Below are 18,508 nucleotides of genomic sequence, written 5' to 3'. Positions count from 1 at the left end.
GCTAGGTAACGCTGCGTCAGTAGATGGCGTTACTTCTGCAGTTTTCGTATTTTTTTCCATTTATTCGTTTAGTGTTGAGTTCTGACCCAGTGAAATGTTAGGTGGCGAAATCTTACATACATTATCTTTAAGTTAAGCTACAATTTTGAAGTATTTACTGAAGATATCATATTGAAACATTGCATCAAAAGTTGGTGTCATTTCAATTTGTGTACAAACACGAAGCTGTCACACACACATGCGAACTAGGTTAGCTATTAAAAGAGATGCATAATTTGAAGTCTACTTCTAACTTCTAAATGGCGCATTTGGTAAAGCAGTAGCCGCCATTCTTAGGGTTCACGGTTCAAACCCAACATGCATGTTTTAATTGTTTTTACTTTTTGTATTTTTTTTTACAATTGAATTTGGCGAACCCGTCTATTTGTTACGGAATTTTCAAAAAGTATCACTTTTACCAATAATATTATAATTAAGTATACAATAATTTACTTTGCACTAAAGTACCTTCCGTAATTTCCGTATTTTTTATTTTGTAAAATTCTAATAGGCATTAATCGCATCAGTGAACATGCGGCTAACTAAAAAACTACTGAACGGATTTTCATACGGTTTTCACCAATGAGTAGAGTGATTCATGGGCGTGCTTTAGGGTTTATAATTTATACAAGTATTTTTTTTGTATAAAATGGTTCAAAAATGATGATGAATGTCAAACATAATTATCGTTACAAATATAGCTGACTTGGAGCTTTCGGCGAAAACGCTGCCTGAGCCCATTGAGATATAACAAAACAACGTATGGTTGAATTGTTCCTTTTTTGTAGGTCTACCGAAAACTCCACAATATGTCATAATAATTATATGGTGTATAAAGAATTGTGTATATGTATTGTATGATTTTACAAATAACGATCACAGTACAGTAATAATAAGGTAGATTTTTCCTAAATTGCGTAGGTTCAAACTTTGTCGCATCGCGTTTGAAAGATGTAATAGCGCTTCAGGACGTCCCGCAAGCACGGCGCTGATGTCGCAGTATCCGCATATAATTATTATGACTTGTCATTTAGTTCCAATAAAATCCGCGGGACTTCATACGTATGTCAGTGACAGCTGGTGATAGCATGCGGGACACTTAGCACCTAATCGAATTCTATGTTGTTTTCGCGCCCAGTCCAGACGACTCACAGCGCATTTCTGGACATATATTTACGCGTGGTGTTTATTGTTAGGTTAGTTAGTTCAGGTTAGGACGTCTTTTTATAACGAGGACGTTAAAAAAAGACGAGGCTGGGACGTATTGAAGTAGTATTTCCATATATACGCGGCCTGAAATGGGCTGTTTCGGGGACCTGAACTGGTTGCTGTCGAACTTATTATCACGTTTTCTTGATTAAAATTCATAAATAAGTCAAATAGAAAAAAGAAAAAAGATTTTATTTAGTTTTAGATCTGTCATGATGTCTGTGATGTTTGTTTATTATACATAAGAATTTCAAAATTTATCTTATTTTTTTTCCCAAAGGGCAAGGCAAAGGGAACTATGAACATACAGCCATGTCTTGTGTTTTTTTTCTTGATGATGATTAATGAAATGATGAAACCTAAGCCCCCACCCTCGGAGCAGACTCCTACTCCGAACCCCAAATGAAGTAAGCAGCTTGTTGGCGCAAAGCGAAAATAGATAGGTACACTTTGTTTATTGAATATTTCGATTTAATAATACTATCGGGAATGTTTTCCGACTAATGTGATCATTAACCACAAAACACCACTTCGTATTGATTATTTAGATTATTCAATGAAGAAAGCAACCTTCCCGTTCCCGTTTCCACCAAAAAGTCCGCGGCAAAGAGAATATAAATAAATCTGTATGTTGGATGGAAAAACAATTAATTATAAATGACTACTATTTAGGCCGGCAAATGCAACAACTTCTTTTTTGATTTGGTTTTCCCCGAAGGGTAAGGCAAAGGGAACTATGCCCATACAGCCATTTCATTTTATGTATTGATTTTTTATTATAATATATGTCCTCTTTTAAAACACGGTATTTACCCATTATTTAAAAATGTTTAAATAAGATACGTTATTACAAAAATATTTTTCCAATATTCCTTTTCTCAGATTGTAGTATTTTTAGTTTTTTATTTATATTTATTCTCTTCATACAAAATCTCTTTATAAATTGTCACTGACATTCTATTACACTTGTCAAGTAGTCAAAGCCTTTAGAAAAAAAAAACTATCACGCACACAAACTAACATTGACACCTCTACACGCTCAGCAAATACACTGTAATCTGCACCACTACAAATGTAGAATTGATCAAAATTGAGGGTCTGAAATATGGTACTTCTCGTATTCGGACCCTAAATTTTTGTTAGTTTGCGAAAATAATACACCAAAATATTACTATTTATCGGTTTTATAACAATATTCCTCTATCCGTTTTCCTGTAGCACTGCATCAACTTTTGTATGGAAAACGAATCACCTTAAAACGTTCTTACGTTACATAAATTACGAAGAAGTGAATGTTAACACTGCTCTCCAACAAGGTTAATGTATATTATGTTTATAATAAACTATAAAATGATTAAACATTCAATTTTCATTAGATTCCTTAGATAGTAGTCTATTTCTAATTAATGAGATGAACTACAAACATTACTAATCGCAGAGTTGTTCTGTTTATAGCAAAAAGGATCTAAACTGTATTCTCTACTTAACTTTTCACTCACTTCAAATCTCAATACATAAATATGTATGCTATATGTGGGTACATGCACACACCCTCTAAATATTACCAAAATATTTACTGTATTGTGACTAGTGCTAAAATTATATCATTTTCCTAGGTTACTGTTTTAAGTACCTATCTTTCTTAACTTGAAAACTATTTATTTGTCTACAGAAACCTCAATAAAAGTATTAAAAGAAATATCTGCGTTATTTATTTCCATCTCAAAGGGAGTAGGGATAAAAAAAGGCATAAAATAATATAAATTCACGTGTTATCTTGAAAATGTTGTATATTTACCTATTTATTAGACAATATCTGAAGACACGCATTACCAGTATTTTAAAACAGTACAATAAATGTCTCGATATATTGATCTAGTGAAATAAGCATTTTAAAAGATAATTTGCGATAATTTATTAATCTTAACGTATATAGATATTTAATATTGAATAACACAACCTTTGTCATATAGAAAGAACGAAATAATATATTTGAATCAAATATTTTCAGCTTTATGGCACCAAGTTAATGAGTTGAATACATTATTGCTTTGGTTTATTTATTTTTTAATACATTTTATTAATTTCAATTTCATTTAGGTAAGGTTAAGGGCTTCTTAACGTTCCCCTGTGACCCATAGAGCAACATGGGCCGCCGATGAACCGTATCAGCAAACATAATAATTGCTTGGTGCCATGAGTAATATAATATCTAAATAACATAGAGATTAGCAGTTATCTAGTGGACTATCAAAATTTCATTTAAAACCTTACTCTTAATAATTGAGCGTCATTAATGATTAACATATCTAAAATTTGTTTACAGTAAAAAAAGACAACAATTTTGAGACTAGAATCGACTAGATCCTTAAAGTAACAGTTGATTTAAAAATCTTAATTATAAAAATAAATCAAGGAAATTAAATCACAGATAAAATATATCTAGTATTCGTAATGACATTATTCTTAGTTGGTAGAATGATGGATATCAGGGGGTCATAAAAATGGAGATAATCTTGATTCCGGGCTTGATAGCTGTTAATTATGCAACCGTTTTACGGACCAATAGGAAATCGGTACCGTAATTTCATACCGGTATAACAACGCGTAAGCTTAACCGCATTCAAGGCCTGCTTGTTTCTTATTGGACAAACTGGATGAAGATCGCAACTGCCTTTGCCCAGCAGTATCATTACATGCTAGTAAAATAACACAATGGAGCAACGTGGTGGAGTATGCTCTATAACTCCTCATGTTGACTGAGGGGACGCCTGTGCCCAGCAGTACGACGTATATATAATTGGGTAGTTTCCTAGATCAAAGATAAATTAAGAAATTCTGATTACTAAATAAAGACGGATCTAAAGATGACAAAACCTTATGAATTTTAATAAAGAAAAATGTAATAAGTGCAACATTTTGTCACTTTTTCTATGATGTCTCAGGTTGCTTTTTCATACAAATTCCATAGTAATTTCGTGTTTTGACGTTTAGTAAAAAGTAACTGATTTGACTAGTTGGAAACTAGCCTATTATGCTGCGTAGAAGTTACTTAAGTTTCTTGCTATTCCTCTATTATCTAAAAATAATGCCAATACGTAACGTTTACACCATGCGAGTAGGTACTTAGTGTAAGTATATGCTATCATACATAAACCTACGCGATTCTAGTAGTAACCTTACACAATTCCAATATCTTCGATACATAATCTCTCCATTATATAAACTACGTTAAAATCCATACAAACTTTACTAATATTAATATTTGGATTATAAAATTGAGTCAAAATTCGAGTATGTGGCAGTATTCGTTTTCAAATTTCTGAGTTTTTAACTTTAATTTTAAATGGTCGATATTATTGCTTCTACAAAAAATCTGTTAGAAAATGTTTGCTTATAAAGTGTCTAGTTGAGGGTATTAAAACTAAGTTAACTATATTTTTACTTAGCGTGTGCTAAACAGGCATTGGCCCCGATTCCTGCAGACACCGCCTAATTTTATTTTAAGTTATATCCGTCATTTTCATATCCGTCGAAAAGGAAAGGGACGGATGATTCACAGCTCTTAATTTTAGGAAGAATGAGTAAATGAATGTGTCGGATTATTGACTGATGTAAAATTTTTAGACGGTTGGTTTAGATTTGTGCTTAAAATTGACGTGTGTTCCATAAATTTTATGCTTGTCGATTACCCGTCCCTTTCCTTTTCGGCGGATAAGAAAATGACAGATATAACTTAAAATAAAATTAGATGGTATTTACAGGAATTAGCACCATTATACTATTAAACTAGTAAAAATTATAACAACTCTTAAAGATTATATTAAAACTTGGTGTATGTGTTTGTTACATTTGGGGTACAATATTGAAAGCTGGACTAATATCGATATTCACTATAATTATTATAAAATATTTTGTTTGCTGATAAAAATTCAAGCGAGTTAAACTTGCGGAGTATTAGTTACAATAATATCCCAAGTTGTTCTTCAAACTATTATCTTCAGTCCTTCAAAAACTAGAGGGTCGGTATTATAAAACATACATTATAATATCATATTTATATAACACAAATATAATAATTGTGTGTTTAACACTAGCTCCGACTCCTGCAGACACCTAATTTTATTTTAAGTATTACCCGTCATTTTCTTATCCGCCGAAACGGAAAGGGACGGATGATTGACAATTGACAATTTTAAAATTAATGAATAACCCGGCCCAACAAAATAGGCATCCCGCTGACCTGACATGCAACCCGTTTGACGTGGGCTATTAACTTAATTCTGTCGGATTATTAGCAGTCGGATTATTAGCAAATATAAAATTTTGGGAGGGTTTTTTTTCTGCCTAAGATTGACGTGTGTTCCATAAATTTTGTGCTTGTCGATTACCCGTCCTTTTCCTTTTCGGCGGATAAGAAAAAGATGGGTATAACTTAAAATAAAATTAGATGGTGTGTACTGGAATCAGCAGCATTGTCCTTTTACCCAAAATGTGGGCGGGGTTTTTGTAATGACGTTTCAGTTATGTAGTAACCAATAATAGGCGTAATATAGTAATACAGGTGTCAGTGACATCGTAAGGAATACTCAGGGAGATGATTTAGACCATAGAGTTTATATCAAGTGGAATATTCCGTCGCAAAATTCATGTCTTTTTTTTAATTATTTTCAATTTTTATATTTTTGCGATGGAAAATTCCACTTGATATTAACTCAGAATAATGAGCTGAATCTTACTTCTCAGTATTCGTTACGATGTCAATAACACCCTGTATAGCGCCCCACTACTTCTAAATTGAAGTTTATAGTAATAATTAATTTATAGCTGATTTGAACTTAAGCCCAGCCAGCTGTTATTTTGAAAGATAGTTCTCATTTGATTATGATCTCGTAATGACAAAATTAAATGACTAAAGGCGGTATTTCTTATTCATCTAAATCTAATTCTAAAAATCACTTCAGAAAATGCTTAAACCAGACTTGTCATTATGTTAAATATTTTTTTAAGTTGTCAATTTAATATTAGGTATAAGAGTTAATTGATTAACTTCGTAATAGTCTATCGATTTATCAGACAGACTTAAAGAAAATATCTTGTGCAATTTGTATTATTTTATTGTATGGAATTAAATGTTAACGTAAAAATATTGTTCAAAATGTGAAATTTTAAACTGTATTACGCCTTTCTTAATAAAGTATTAAGTTTTAACCCCTCGAAGATCACAGGCAGTGAGATAATGTTTAGGTAAGTACTTATACTTTTGTACCGGGCGAGAGCTCTAAGCTCTCCCCATTTGTCGGTGAAGTAGCTAATGCCATCTGAGTCACGTCAAATAAAATCATTTCGTAGATACTGTTAAATAGTTTCTTTGACGTTTTTTCTATAGTTTTAAGTAATAAGTACCTAATGGCCCCGATTCCTGCAGACACCGTCTAATTTTATTTTAAGTTATATCCGTCATTTTCTTATCCGTAGAAAAGGAAAGGGACGGATGATCGTCAACAAGTTAATTTTAAAACGAATCCCGAACCCGGGCGAATAAAATAGGCATCTCGCTGGTATGTAATCCGTTTGACGTGCTGTCTACTTAGTCGGGTTATTGTCCGATGTAAAATTTTTAGACGGTTGTTTTAGATTTCTGCTTAAAATTGACGTGTGTTCCATAAATTTTATGCCTGTCGATTACCCGTCCCTTTCCTTTTCGTGCGGATAAGAAAATGACGGATATAACTTGAAATAAAATTAGATGGCGTCTGCAGGAATTAGCACCAATGTGTCATTTTAACACATTTCCTTCTGCATACCGTTAGTTTGGAATGTGATAATGGATCCATTGGGTACGTTGTTCTGTGGTCCGCCGAGGAACGATGTGAAGGTGGTGTCGCGACTCATCGGAGGCTCCAGCCCTTCTATTGGGATGCAGTCTAACGTCGGCACTGTGTACTCCCTGTGAAATAATACCATGAGTCATGGGCGGATCCCGAGGGGGGGGGGGAAGGTTATGGGGGTCATGACCCACCCTAGACGACACTTTGGGCCATGGCCACTGCAATTTTATCTAATTCTCTACGGAATTTAGACTAGTCAGAAGATACATCCATCGCAAGATGAACTAAGTACCCACACTTCACTGAGTTGTCTGTTAGACCACCGTGATAGGTGGTGAGCCATATCGGTCTATAATGGTCGACCCAAATGTGTTACTGAAAACTGCACTTACGCTAAATTTATAACTCATTGGTGCAAGTCCGGTATTGGGGTTCGAACTGGCGCACCCGTTTCGAGAAGCACGCCGTTGTGCCACGTATGATATTGAGACGTTGACGGAGAAGAACAAGGAATATGCACTTACATGGAGACATTATCCTGGCTCTGTACGGAGTCGTTGACGAGCTGCGGGAGGCGCGGCGGCGGCGCCGGTGCTGACGTCACGCGGGCGCTGAACAGGAACACGCCCACTAGCGCCAGTAGGTACGACAGGAAGTAGAGAGCGTGGAACTGCGTGAAGGATTGTTATTGTTACATAAATTATGTATTTGTTGTATGTTGATGAATGTGGAGGAAGCAAGAGAAGTATGTCAGGATCGAAGCAAATGGAATTGGGTTGTGTACTAGCTTCAAGATAAATTATGAAATTCTGATTACTAAATAAATACAGATCTAAAACTAACGACAAACATTTTCCGTTTTCTATTTAACTTATTCTTGAAGTTTAATCATGAAAAATGCAAAAATAAGTGCGACATTTTATCACGTTTTTCTATGACGTCAGTGTGCTTTTTGCATACAAATTCCATAGTACATAATTTCGTGTTTTGGCGTTTAGTAAAAGTAACTGATTTAACTGACTAGAGGAGGCCTTTGTGTCGAAAGGACGCACTACACAGGGGACTGTTAGTACTTAAGTTATATTCAGTTATTTTATCATTGTAAACCTGTCTTGTGTTTAGTTAAATAAAGGCTTTGAAATTGAAATTGAAAAGTAACTGATTTGACTAGTTGGAAACTAGCCTGTTCCATAGTCCTGCTATCTATGAATGTATGTACATAAATGGTGTCAATATTTATTTATTTCATTTTGTTTGGGGAGCTTACAGCTTAATTCACACAATGTTACACTTAGTAATACTAAGTAAAGGCCAATTACAAGCTACCACAAATAAATGAAAAAGAATATGTTGGAAATTCAGATTTTATGGATCATCAAATACTTATGTGAATTTCCACATTATAGGAAAATGGTTTAGTCTATTGGTAGAGTTGAAAAGTAGTCAAAAATACTAATACATTGGCCAATGAAAGCAGATGAAAGGACTAGACAAAAAAGAAATATGTAGGTAATTAGTTTGTATTCTCTCTGGAATGGGAGTTAAAAACCATAGAAGGCATTTAGGCTGTTTATCATATTCGCTTGAGCTTAATATTTGTTTGAAATATGACAAAATATATATTTCAAACAAATATTACAGGTAAGAGTCTAATAATATAACCTATATTAATATAATAATATAACCTATAAAATCAAGTGTGGTTGCACTCTTTGTCATGCAAATTTGTGAGGCTGTGAGTCCAAATTTTACTATGGTACATACCTTAAACTGAAAGATGAACATTCCAGCAATGACTGTATAATAATCCGCTGACAGGAACGACAGATGTAGTATTATGGAACCTGCATCTCTCAACATAAAGCTCTGTAGAATGTGGAATATTGTCTGTACTGAACAGTAACTTCCAAGTTGGACAATCGTCTCTAATTCATACCAGTTGAAGGTAATCAATTCACTGAATTCTAAGAAGAACGTCTGAGTGCATGCTACAACACTGCCTATGAAGCCCAGGACAGCTAAGTATTGTGAGCAGGATATGGTCTTCAGCATCATCTCTTCTAGGACCGTCACCACAGCAAACAGCAGGGACCCCCCGAGGCATAACATGTCTCCGACAAGCTGGTTTTTGCCTGAAATTAATAATATTTTATAATAAATATATTATTAATTCAACCGGAGAGAGTATGGAGCATACTCCACCACGCTGCTCCACTGCGGGTTGGCGGGCTCCACGCTGCTCCCTCTCCGGTTGATTGAGAGGAGGCCTGTGCCCAGCAGTGGGACGTATATAGGCAATTTATGTTTATGTATATTATTAATTAATAAATATAAATAATATTAATAAATTATTTTGTTGTTGGTATTTAGTTTGTTGATATGATATGTATTGGGTACATTACTTTGCTATGGAAAATTTTATATTTAATAATAAATAATGAAGAACATGTTTTGAGCTAGTAATGTTTGTATATGGGAGATTAGAATGCAAACGGAAATTTCTTCCTAATATATATTTTATTTCTTCTTTACATTTAGTGGACTAGTCTTGATTTTACACACCACCATGATATAAAAAGAATCATACGACAGGACTTATAAAACTCACCATCAGTAGGAGCTCCTTCCACATCAGCCCAGACGACACACACAACGGCCATAAGCCCAAGTGTGGCTCCGGCCACGTGCGCGACGCCAAGTCTCTGCCCGCGCCACGCTCCTCCCACCAGCGCGGCACCCACGCCGCTGCATGCCAGCAGCTGTCAGCTCAGCACCGAGGTGAACCGCTGTGACATCACCAGCAACCAACCCGCTTCCACGTCCATGACACATGCGAGGACTAGCACGTACCATCGCCTGGAAGTAGCAATATTTTTGGAATAACATTCATTGAAAGTATTAATTCTTACTTACATATATTGAAGTAATTAAAAAAATAAAAAGAAAAAATGGTAATCTTACTTGGACAATTTTCTCACACCGTTACAAAGGAGCGTAGGTGTAAATAGTGCAAATAAAGCTAAATACGGAATTATAAGCTGTCCTGTGGTTGGGAACTGCCATGTAGCACTCTGAAGTAACGTCGTCAGTATGCACTTTCCACTGAGCAATAGGGACAAAACTTGGCCCAAAAATATGCTTCTCCACACTTTCCTAAAAATCAAATTAGAATTATGAGTAAAATTGTAATGCAGCTCTCGAAATTGTATAAAACATGATACTAGCCATCGCCCAAGCTCCGAAAAATAAGATTCAACTTTATCACTGAAACTTTCGTTTTCCATAGTTCTAGATAGCACGCTTTTGATGTTTAAGTAGAAAAACTAGTAGAAAGGGTAAAACCCGTAAGGGATAGCAAGTATTTCGAAAAATCTTCCATTATTCCCCGTGCGAAGGGCTGGGAGGCAAAACAAAAATTGACAATTGAGATTTCGTTCTAAAATTTAGGATTATTTCTAAACGATAATTTGGGTCAATAGTGTTGCTGTTTTGCTTTAATTGAATCGATCGATTATAATTTTATTTTCCTGATCGGACAAAACAGGATAGATTATAACAATCAGGTAATGCTAGACAAGGATAGCATAATTAACGCCATTTTTGCATTTACTTTTTTATTGTTGACAATTAATAAATTGTTTTGACACCAATATAACCTCAAAGACTCCTGTGCTCCTGAATTGAAGACAATTATTATTTTAGTGTTATAATAGAAAAAGCAATAATTATAGTATTCATTTCTCACCAAGAAAAGCATATTGCAAAATGGGTGACGGTGAGTGTTATTTACAAAATAAAATCGTAATCTAGTTAATTTTATTATTGTTTTGACGCCAAAAACTAACAGCTCATTTATTATTATTTGCAGAGGATGTGATACGTAGAAGGTTACTTATAGATGGAGATGGAACCGGAGACGACAGAAGACTGAACGTTTTGCTGAAAACTTTGATAAAATGGTGTAACAGTTCCGACGAAAAACCTGAAGAGAGGTTAGGATTTTGAAATTGCTTGATTTGATAAATTTACTTTATTTTTTCTTCTAAATTAACTTCTTCTTTCTTTATAACTTGTTGTTTTAGATTGAACATACAATAAAATTCAATATTCTGCTTTTTTACAGCAAGTCGACTCATGACAGAATGCTGGCTCAACTGGCGCAATGCGAATTTGCTGTAACCAAATCTCAATTAGCTTCAGAAATGATGGCTGCTGAGTTGAAAAGCTATGAAGCACTCTCACAGATACTCGAGAATGGCATAGAGGTGGCTAAAGGCAACATTGAGAAAAGCAAAGCTGATTTAACTCAAGCCAAGACTGTGCGTAAAAACCGCATTGAATATGATGTATTAGCTAAAGTAATAAGTGAGCAACCAGATAGGAAAGAGACTTTAGAGCGACTTAGCACTTTAAAAACAGAACTCGCTAATCTAGAAGCGACTAAACAACAACTAGAAAGTCGTTTAGGATTAAGGAAGAAACAGTTCCATGTTTTAGTGACCTCTATACATCAGTTACAAGCGCTGTTAGATGAGCCTGATGATACGGAGTCACTTTCTGATGACATTGATATGAAGGAAGCCACTCCTGAAATATAGCACAAGTTTAACCCATATAAAGTGAAACATGGTAACCTCATGAAAAATAAGAGAAAATATGACAAAATTAGAATAAATAAAATGAAAAACATCTGCAAACCAAACAGAAAGGACATAGGCAATTGATTACAAATAAATAATCATGATTTCTTGATATTATTGTAAGCTAACTGAACGGGACAAGCCTACTAAAACATAATGGTATCTTAAGAAATAAAAAAGATATGATATGCAACTTCTTTTGGTATAAAGAATACATTTATTTATTATAAACAGGCTGCAACAAATTATGAAATCTTTTACATACTTTTTTGGACTAATTTCTATTTTACACATAACTGCATGTAAACTTCTCAAATGTCTGACAATGTATTGGCTTAGTGAAAAGAAGTATATCAATATAATTAATATTAAACAGCACCTCTATTTGTAATGAAAATTTTTAAGCATGAAACTTGTTAAAAACTAAAATAAATCCCATTCCAATATGATTACCAAAATACTGTTTTTTACTCATTTTACTATATGGATTTCTAGCAATTTAAATATGGTCTAGCATTGAGCAGAATGGCTTTAGAACTTTGGTGTATTATACAACAGAGACCTATTAAATTGCAATTTACTACAATTTTCATATTGTCCTGAAGGATAAACAATTTAAATAATTTACTTTATCATTTTCCACAGAAAACAAGAATTTATGTGTACTTACATAAAACAGACAAGCTTTTTCCAAGAACTGGCAATTTGCAAAAGTTAGTACACTTATTTACTGTTTCATGAAGGTTGAATAGTAGGTAGGTCCTTTGCCACAGTCGACAACTGGGGTAAGTTTTATACACGACAAAGTAGTGCCGAAGTGAGGTGTGAGTAGTTAGTTCATTTTGCGATGGATGTGCCTCTGACTATCCCAATTGTAATAATAGTTATTTATGTACACACTTAATACACACTATACTTTCTTAATCTCATAGGACTTTTTTTATTAGATGTGGTTCTTCAATATGAATATATTACTTAGTACTACTAATATAGTAAGCCGAGAGCCATGTTATGTTACGTTCTTTATTACATTTGAATAAGAAACTGAATTAAACCCAGTTGTCCTTCACAAAAAGTATTATGTGCTGAACGTACAAAAGTCCAGTCAGTACACAGCTGCTGACTTCAAACGACTTGTTAAACAATTCACATCGCCAACAAGGAGTCACGCAGGGAACATTCTAGTGTTGCCTAACTCTGTAATGGTTGAAAAGTCAATAGAACATCATGAATGATTTATGAGTCCACCTGCTGAACGTGCCGTCGGAAAGTTTCGATGTTAGGGTTAATTACATGTTTACTTATCGATGTTTTAATCAAGGGTGGAAGACGGCCTAATAGGTAAAACCAATGGTGAGTAAAAACGCTCTTGTCGGTGTAGCATTCTCCATTTTTGTCTATCAAAGGCCAGTTCTTTCACATCCTTATAAGACACGACGTTCGCCTTCCTTTAATCTGTTCCATGTAACTCCTTGTTTGTCTTCCCCTTCTTCTCTTTCCTTGAAAAATGTAGATAAGAAGATATACCTAATTTCATTGAATTAGCTCGTTAAGAATATCTATTAAAAACGCGCATAAACTTACGCCTGTGATATCTTAGGAGGTGTTTCTAGAGTATCGTTTTATAATTTATCTTTGACTCCATGTTTAAATTCGCGATAGTTCTTCGGATCAGTCGGGCTTTAAACCACTGTTCGACTTTATGAGTTTGAATCGTATATTTAATTACCTATATAGATAAGGCTCAGCAGCTACAAGTAATATAAATTAGGTAGATAGGTAGTTACGTAACCGAACCTTGGATTTCTGAACAAGCTGTTACCATCCATCATATTTTAGACAACAACAAAGACTCCAATTGTGTACTTAAAGATTATTCATGTTTCTTTAGAGAACTAATAATTCGTGGTTCTTAAGGTTCTGGTAGGTGCAAATTTTCATCCACTTTGTTCTTTATTTCAGGCGAGTTTTATTAATAGAAACAACCTTTTTATGTAGTTACCTATATAGATGTATTTTTAATGAATTTAAGTACATACTTAAATCTTTCTTTACAAATAAAGTGTTTCGTAATTTCAAACTCGGAAATACGTAGACACTGAGTTTCATAGTGTACCTACCTACGTAAGGTACTAAGAATTGTTCGGAAGACGTCTTTGAAATAACTACTTCGAAGTTAATCAGACGTCATTATAACTTAGTCCAAGTCAAAAGACTTTTTCGGCCAACAGTCCGTAGTAGAAAAACTAAACTTTTAACGCGCAAGTCCGCGTTTACTTATATAAAGGTGGCACTTCTCGGCTGCAGAGCGAGGCGAGCGCACGCCGGCCAAACGAAACGCAAACCCGCGCGTACGACGATCGTGACTCGCGACTCTCGCACGAAACATGCCCTCCTGGTGGGACTACCTACACTTCAACAGACAATACCATAATAAGAGGAACCTAGAAGAAGGCCTATTCCAAATCGCATCTCAAACCTGCAATATCCTGGTCAAAGTGAACAATACAAACAATATAAATTTAACGAGAAATAACAGGAGCGACGAATACGGGTGTGCAGGGCCTCCTAAAGGGAAAAGCTCTATGCAGATCTGCGTCCCCAAGTTTCGGAAGAACTCTATAACTTCAGGCTGTAACCCTGGACTGTCGGTGAGTACTTTTTCTGTTAAGATTTTTTAGTTAAATAAGTATCTACCTGCCTTGGTGTGTTACCGAATTCGGCAACTTTCATTAACTGTCTGGTTTTCTTATTCTTTTAAGAAAAACGCCTACTTATGTCTAGAAATGTGCTACATAGTTAGGTGGCTTTCGTTAACTGACTACTGGTTGCACTTTCGTATTCTTTAAAGAAAATATTTTTTATGGAAAACGATAGAACATCTAACGTTGCTATAGAAATTCGTCAACACACCTAGGAAACCGTTACTTTATCGTAAAAAACGACCTCCGTGGTCCAGTGGTTGAATGTTGGGCTCACGTCATAATGTTTTTTATTCAACTCTTAAGATTCAGTCTAAAAGAATCGATTCGAATCGTAGGGATATATCACAAAAATTACTTTGTATGGCCTAGTTTGGTTAGGATATTACTGGCTGATCACCAGATTGTCCGAAAGTAAGATGATCTGTACTTCGGGAGGCACGTTAAGCCGTTGGTCCCGGTTACTACTTACTGATGTAAGTAGTCGTTACATGAGTCATGTCAGGGGCCTTTCGCGGCTCAATAGCAACCCTGACACCAGGGTTGATGAGGTTGGTACTCAACCTCACAACCCACACCGTAGAAGATCGTAAAAAAGAAAGAATTGTCGTGGAGTCGCGGAGTTTTGTGTCGAATATAATCAGACTACCTAATTGTTGCTATATATTTACAATAATGAACGAAGTTTAGTATTTTATTTCAATACTTAATTTAAATATTAAAACAGTAGAACACAATAATAGTCTTGACAAGAAAGCTTTTTTTAAACTATTTCATATTAAAAATGCATTACTAGAGATACCAATTTAACACTTGAACCTTAATTGACTTATTTTTAAATCACAATTTGGAAATGTCCTCTACAATAAAATACTTAAGGATTATATCGTACTGTAGAGGCTGTCTGGGTGCAGAAGCATATGTTCCCCATTTAATCCTAGAATGCACAGGGGTGGCAGCACAATGGGCGCAAACGAGGTCGCTCCACGAAGCCTGTGAAAACCCTTGAAAAAGACCTCTGTGAAAAGGACGCTTCTGAGCATCTGGAAGGAGTTAGGTTGGCTTACATAGGCAACAACAGCATAATGGACCACCTTTCAGTCTAAATGCAACTGAGCTCACTGACATAACTACTTACTCTCGTACGATAGATGTGTGAAAGCTAAGCTATATTTTCATTACCTTTTCTAGTTATTTTAATGTATTTTATACAATACCATACAAATACACTTTATTGCACCAAAATAAAAAGAAATAATTACAAAAAGACTTAACTAAGGTACATGGCAAATGGCGGCTCCGTAGTAGTTATTTATAAGTCTATCTAAGACAAAATACAAAGTTTTCGAGTTCTAAAACCCCCGAAATATGTTCAAAAAGCGTTTCAATTTTGCAAGCGCTCCATTGATCTGCGTAGAGACTTCAACAACTTTTAATCGTTTTATAAAGCCTATAAACCTTTACAACGCATGCTTGCCGTTGTGTAAAAGATGCATTGATGCGCAGGCCGATTGCCGTGTGCTGTATACCACCACTTACCACCCGTGTATGTCATTCATTGTCCGTCGATAATAAACCAATACCAACTCATACAGTGCGAATGATGCCTTCATCGAGTTCTTACCTATTACTAGTGAGGGTTTTATTTCTGCAAGCTGATTCACTTTGAGGTAATTCTTTTTATTTATATTCGTGTAACTGAGTGGGTAATTAGCACCAGAATAGAGTAAAGGATTTTGTTATAACGCGTGTGTAACGTATTCACGAAATGTATGTGGGAATTCCGATGTAGGTACTTTGGCGGCAATCGGTACGGTATCTAAGTAGGTTACGCTAATGATTCTTAGCTTATTTTTTATTTATTTCATATTATTTCTTTATTGATTAATTTTGCCCGTGTCTTCTTCTTCCGAACAGTACTTGGTTTTTTCAAACCAAGTTGAAAAGTTTTCGCACAATTGGTTTGTACTGTTAATACTTACGATTTAAACATTTTTTTTTAATTATTTTATTCTCTTCACCTCGTTACTGGCATAAGAGTTTTGGAGCAAAAGTAAAACACTTCTATCTCTAGTTCGATAGTAAGTAGGTAAATCATTCATAAGTGCAACTATTCTAGTTGTTTTGATGTGACCGTAGTACAATGTGAGTGGCAGTATATTGATTTTAGTAAGAAGTCGCCGACGGACTAGGGCCGCGACGGTGACCTTGTCCTATTTGAACTCGAATACTTGATACGATGTACTTTTCGGAAACTGCTACTATGCATACATACATAAACTCACGTCCGAAATCTTGGGTGGACAGAGCCACGAGCAATCAGGACACAACTTGCAGCCAGTCTTGATAAAAAGCTCTAAGATGGACATGCAAACACATTATGGCGAACCGTATTAGTGATCAGACTATATATAATGGTATTGCTGCTGTAATCAACACAATAACAATCTGTTAAATGTGCCGACTAATCAATGGAAATCTATACTGCCAAAACAGTGCCATCCAATTGTCAACAGTGTCATCCTCTGCCAAAAACAGTGTCATCCATTGCCAAAACAGGGCCATCGATTGTCAAAAACAGTGTCATCCATTGTCAAAAACAGTGTCATCCTTTGCCAAAACAATGTCATTCACTGCCAAAACAGTAGTTGCAGTTACAGACCCCGAGCCACTGAACTCATTTGTTGTATTCAATTTAATATTTTATGTACTTTCATTATTCGGATGTTATAAATAAGATTATTTACTAACACAATGAGTCACGTAGTTGATAAATAGAGATAGATAAAATGATTTGAGGTCCAAATTATTAAGTAATTAGATTCAAATGTGCTTGGCTGTCAAATAATTCACCGCTTGTTTATTTTTTATTGGTAAAGCAGAAACAATATTACAAAAGACTGAGTTATACTTTTCATTCGGGGATAAAAACTGGGTTTAAAATTTTCTCCACGCCAAAGGAGTCAAAGTGCCGGCCAAAAAATAATTTTGCTATATTCCGTTAGATCTTATCCGTCTGAGTATTTATTATTATGGCACCAAAGCTGTAGGGTCAATATCTTCGGTTTTATTCGAATTAAAAGAACTGTATTTTTCATACATTTTTGGTGAAAATGTAAAGTGCCGGCCAATTAACAAAAATGGTATATATCCTTAGAACTTATCCGTCTGAGCATTTATTACTATGGCACCAAAGCTGTAGCGTCAATATTTTCGGTTTTATTCGAATTAAAAAAAAAAACTTGTATTTTTCATACATTTTGGTGAAAATGTGAAGTGCCGGCCAAGAAACAATATTGGTATATCCCGTTAAAACTTATCCATTTGACCATTTATTATTATGGCACCAAACGTCTATGACCATTATTTTGGCTTTTATTGGACTTTACGTTTTAGTTTCTATGTGAAAAGTGCCGGTCAGCAAAAACACATATCAAAACTATCGAGAAGATACCTGTAAACATTGTTCACTATGACAATAAACGTGTATGACCATTAGTTTGGCTGTTGTTGGATTTTGAAACCTCGATTTTTGATTTATTTTGTTATAAAATAAAATATGACAGGCGCGTTATTTAAAGGATCGTCAGAATGTTTATTACTATGACATTAAACGTCTATGACCACTATTTTGAACTCAATTAGATTTCTCCAAAATCTGGAGTTTTCATAGATACCTACACTTTGGCGAAAAAAGTTTTATCTGGCGATAATGCAGGTAAAGGCGTAATATGGTCGTCATTGGACACATTTTTATAAATCAAAAATAGGTTTTCGTTTGACCACTATCTCACCTGATGGTGATACACGCTTTAGAAGCTTATTTTTTTTTTAAGAAATGTGAGGTACTGTGCTATATCGGCCGAGTAGCACCAGGACATTGTGATCGGCATACATGCAAAGTATAACTGCCCGACTCCTCTGTCTTCCCTAACAGCTTCTTCAGACGTCATGCCAAAATACGAGTTTCGTCACTAGATGGCAAGCTTATCTTTGGAGGGTGGTAACCATCTACGATCAAGATGAATCAATACCATAATTCAACCTAAAATTAGGCCGTAACGTTGAGTCGAATGCAAACACTACA

The 18,508-nt window shown here is 35.0% G+C and overlaps 3 protein-coding genes across 4 annotated transcripts in view; 2 read left to right on the top strand and 1 right to left on the bottom strand.

Annotated features, from left to right (window-relative positions):
* Positions 1–6,963: 6,963 nt before the first annotated feature.
* LOC126371324 (solute carrier family 35 member F1-like) lies at positions 6,964–10,229 on the bottom strand. Its single transcript, XM_050016630.1, has 5 exons — positions 10,041–10,229; positions 9,688–9,935; positions 8,844–9,211; positions 7,604–7,749; positions 6,964–7,198 (listed from the first exon to the last, which is right to left on the bottom strand). The coding sequence occupies exons 2-5, from the start codon at positions 9,737–9,739 to the stop codon at positions 7,033–7,035; spliced, it is 732 nt and encodes a 243-aa protein (XP_049872587.1). The 5' UTR covers positions 9,740–9,935; positions 10,041–10,229; the 3' UTR covers positions 6,964–7,032.
* A 468-nt stretch (positions 10,230–10,697) lies between these two features.
* LOC126371345 (THO complex subunit 7 homolog) lies at positions 10,698–12,177 on the top strand. Its single transcript, XM_050016652.1, has 3 exons — positions 10,698–10,854; positions 10,948–11,071; positions 11,203–12,177. Exons 1-3 carry the CDS (start codon positions 10,845–10,847, stop codon positions 11,675–11,677), a joined length of 609 nt encoding a protein of 202 aa, XP_049872609.1. The 5' UTR covers positions 10,698–10,844; the 3' UTR covers positions 11,678–12,177.
* Positions 12,178–14,032: 1,855 nt separating this feature from the next.
* LOC126371235 (5'-3' exonuclease PLD3-like) overlaps positions 14,033–18,508 on the top strand; it is a 63,684-nt gene continuing 59,208 nt past the window's right edge. Inside the window, exon 1 of one of the 2 annotated variants that reach the window (XM_050016503.1) lies at positions 14,033–14,370. In XM_050016503.1, the coding sequence (XP_049872460.1) occupies positions 14,107–14,370 (264 nt within the window). In that variant the 5' untranslated portion in view covers positions 14,033–14,106. Of the gene's footprint in view, positions 14,371–16,008; positions 16,092–18,508 lie in introns of those variants that run through there. The other variant, XM_050016508.1, reaches the window with a different exon arrangement.

The sequence above is a fragment of the Pectinophora gossypiella genome, chromosome 12 (assembly GCF_024362695.1).
Source record: "Pectinophora gossypiella chromosome 12, ilPecGoss1.1, whole genome shotgun sequence".
NCBI lineage: Eukaryota > Metazoa > Arthropoda > Insecta > Lepidoptera > Gelechiidae > Pectinophora > Pectinophora gossypiella.
The sequence above is the reverse complement of the archived record's forward strand: the minus strand, read 5'-3'. Positions and strand labels throughout refer to the sequence as shown.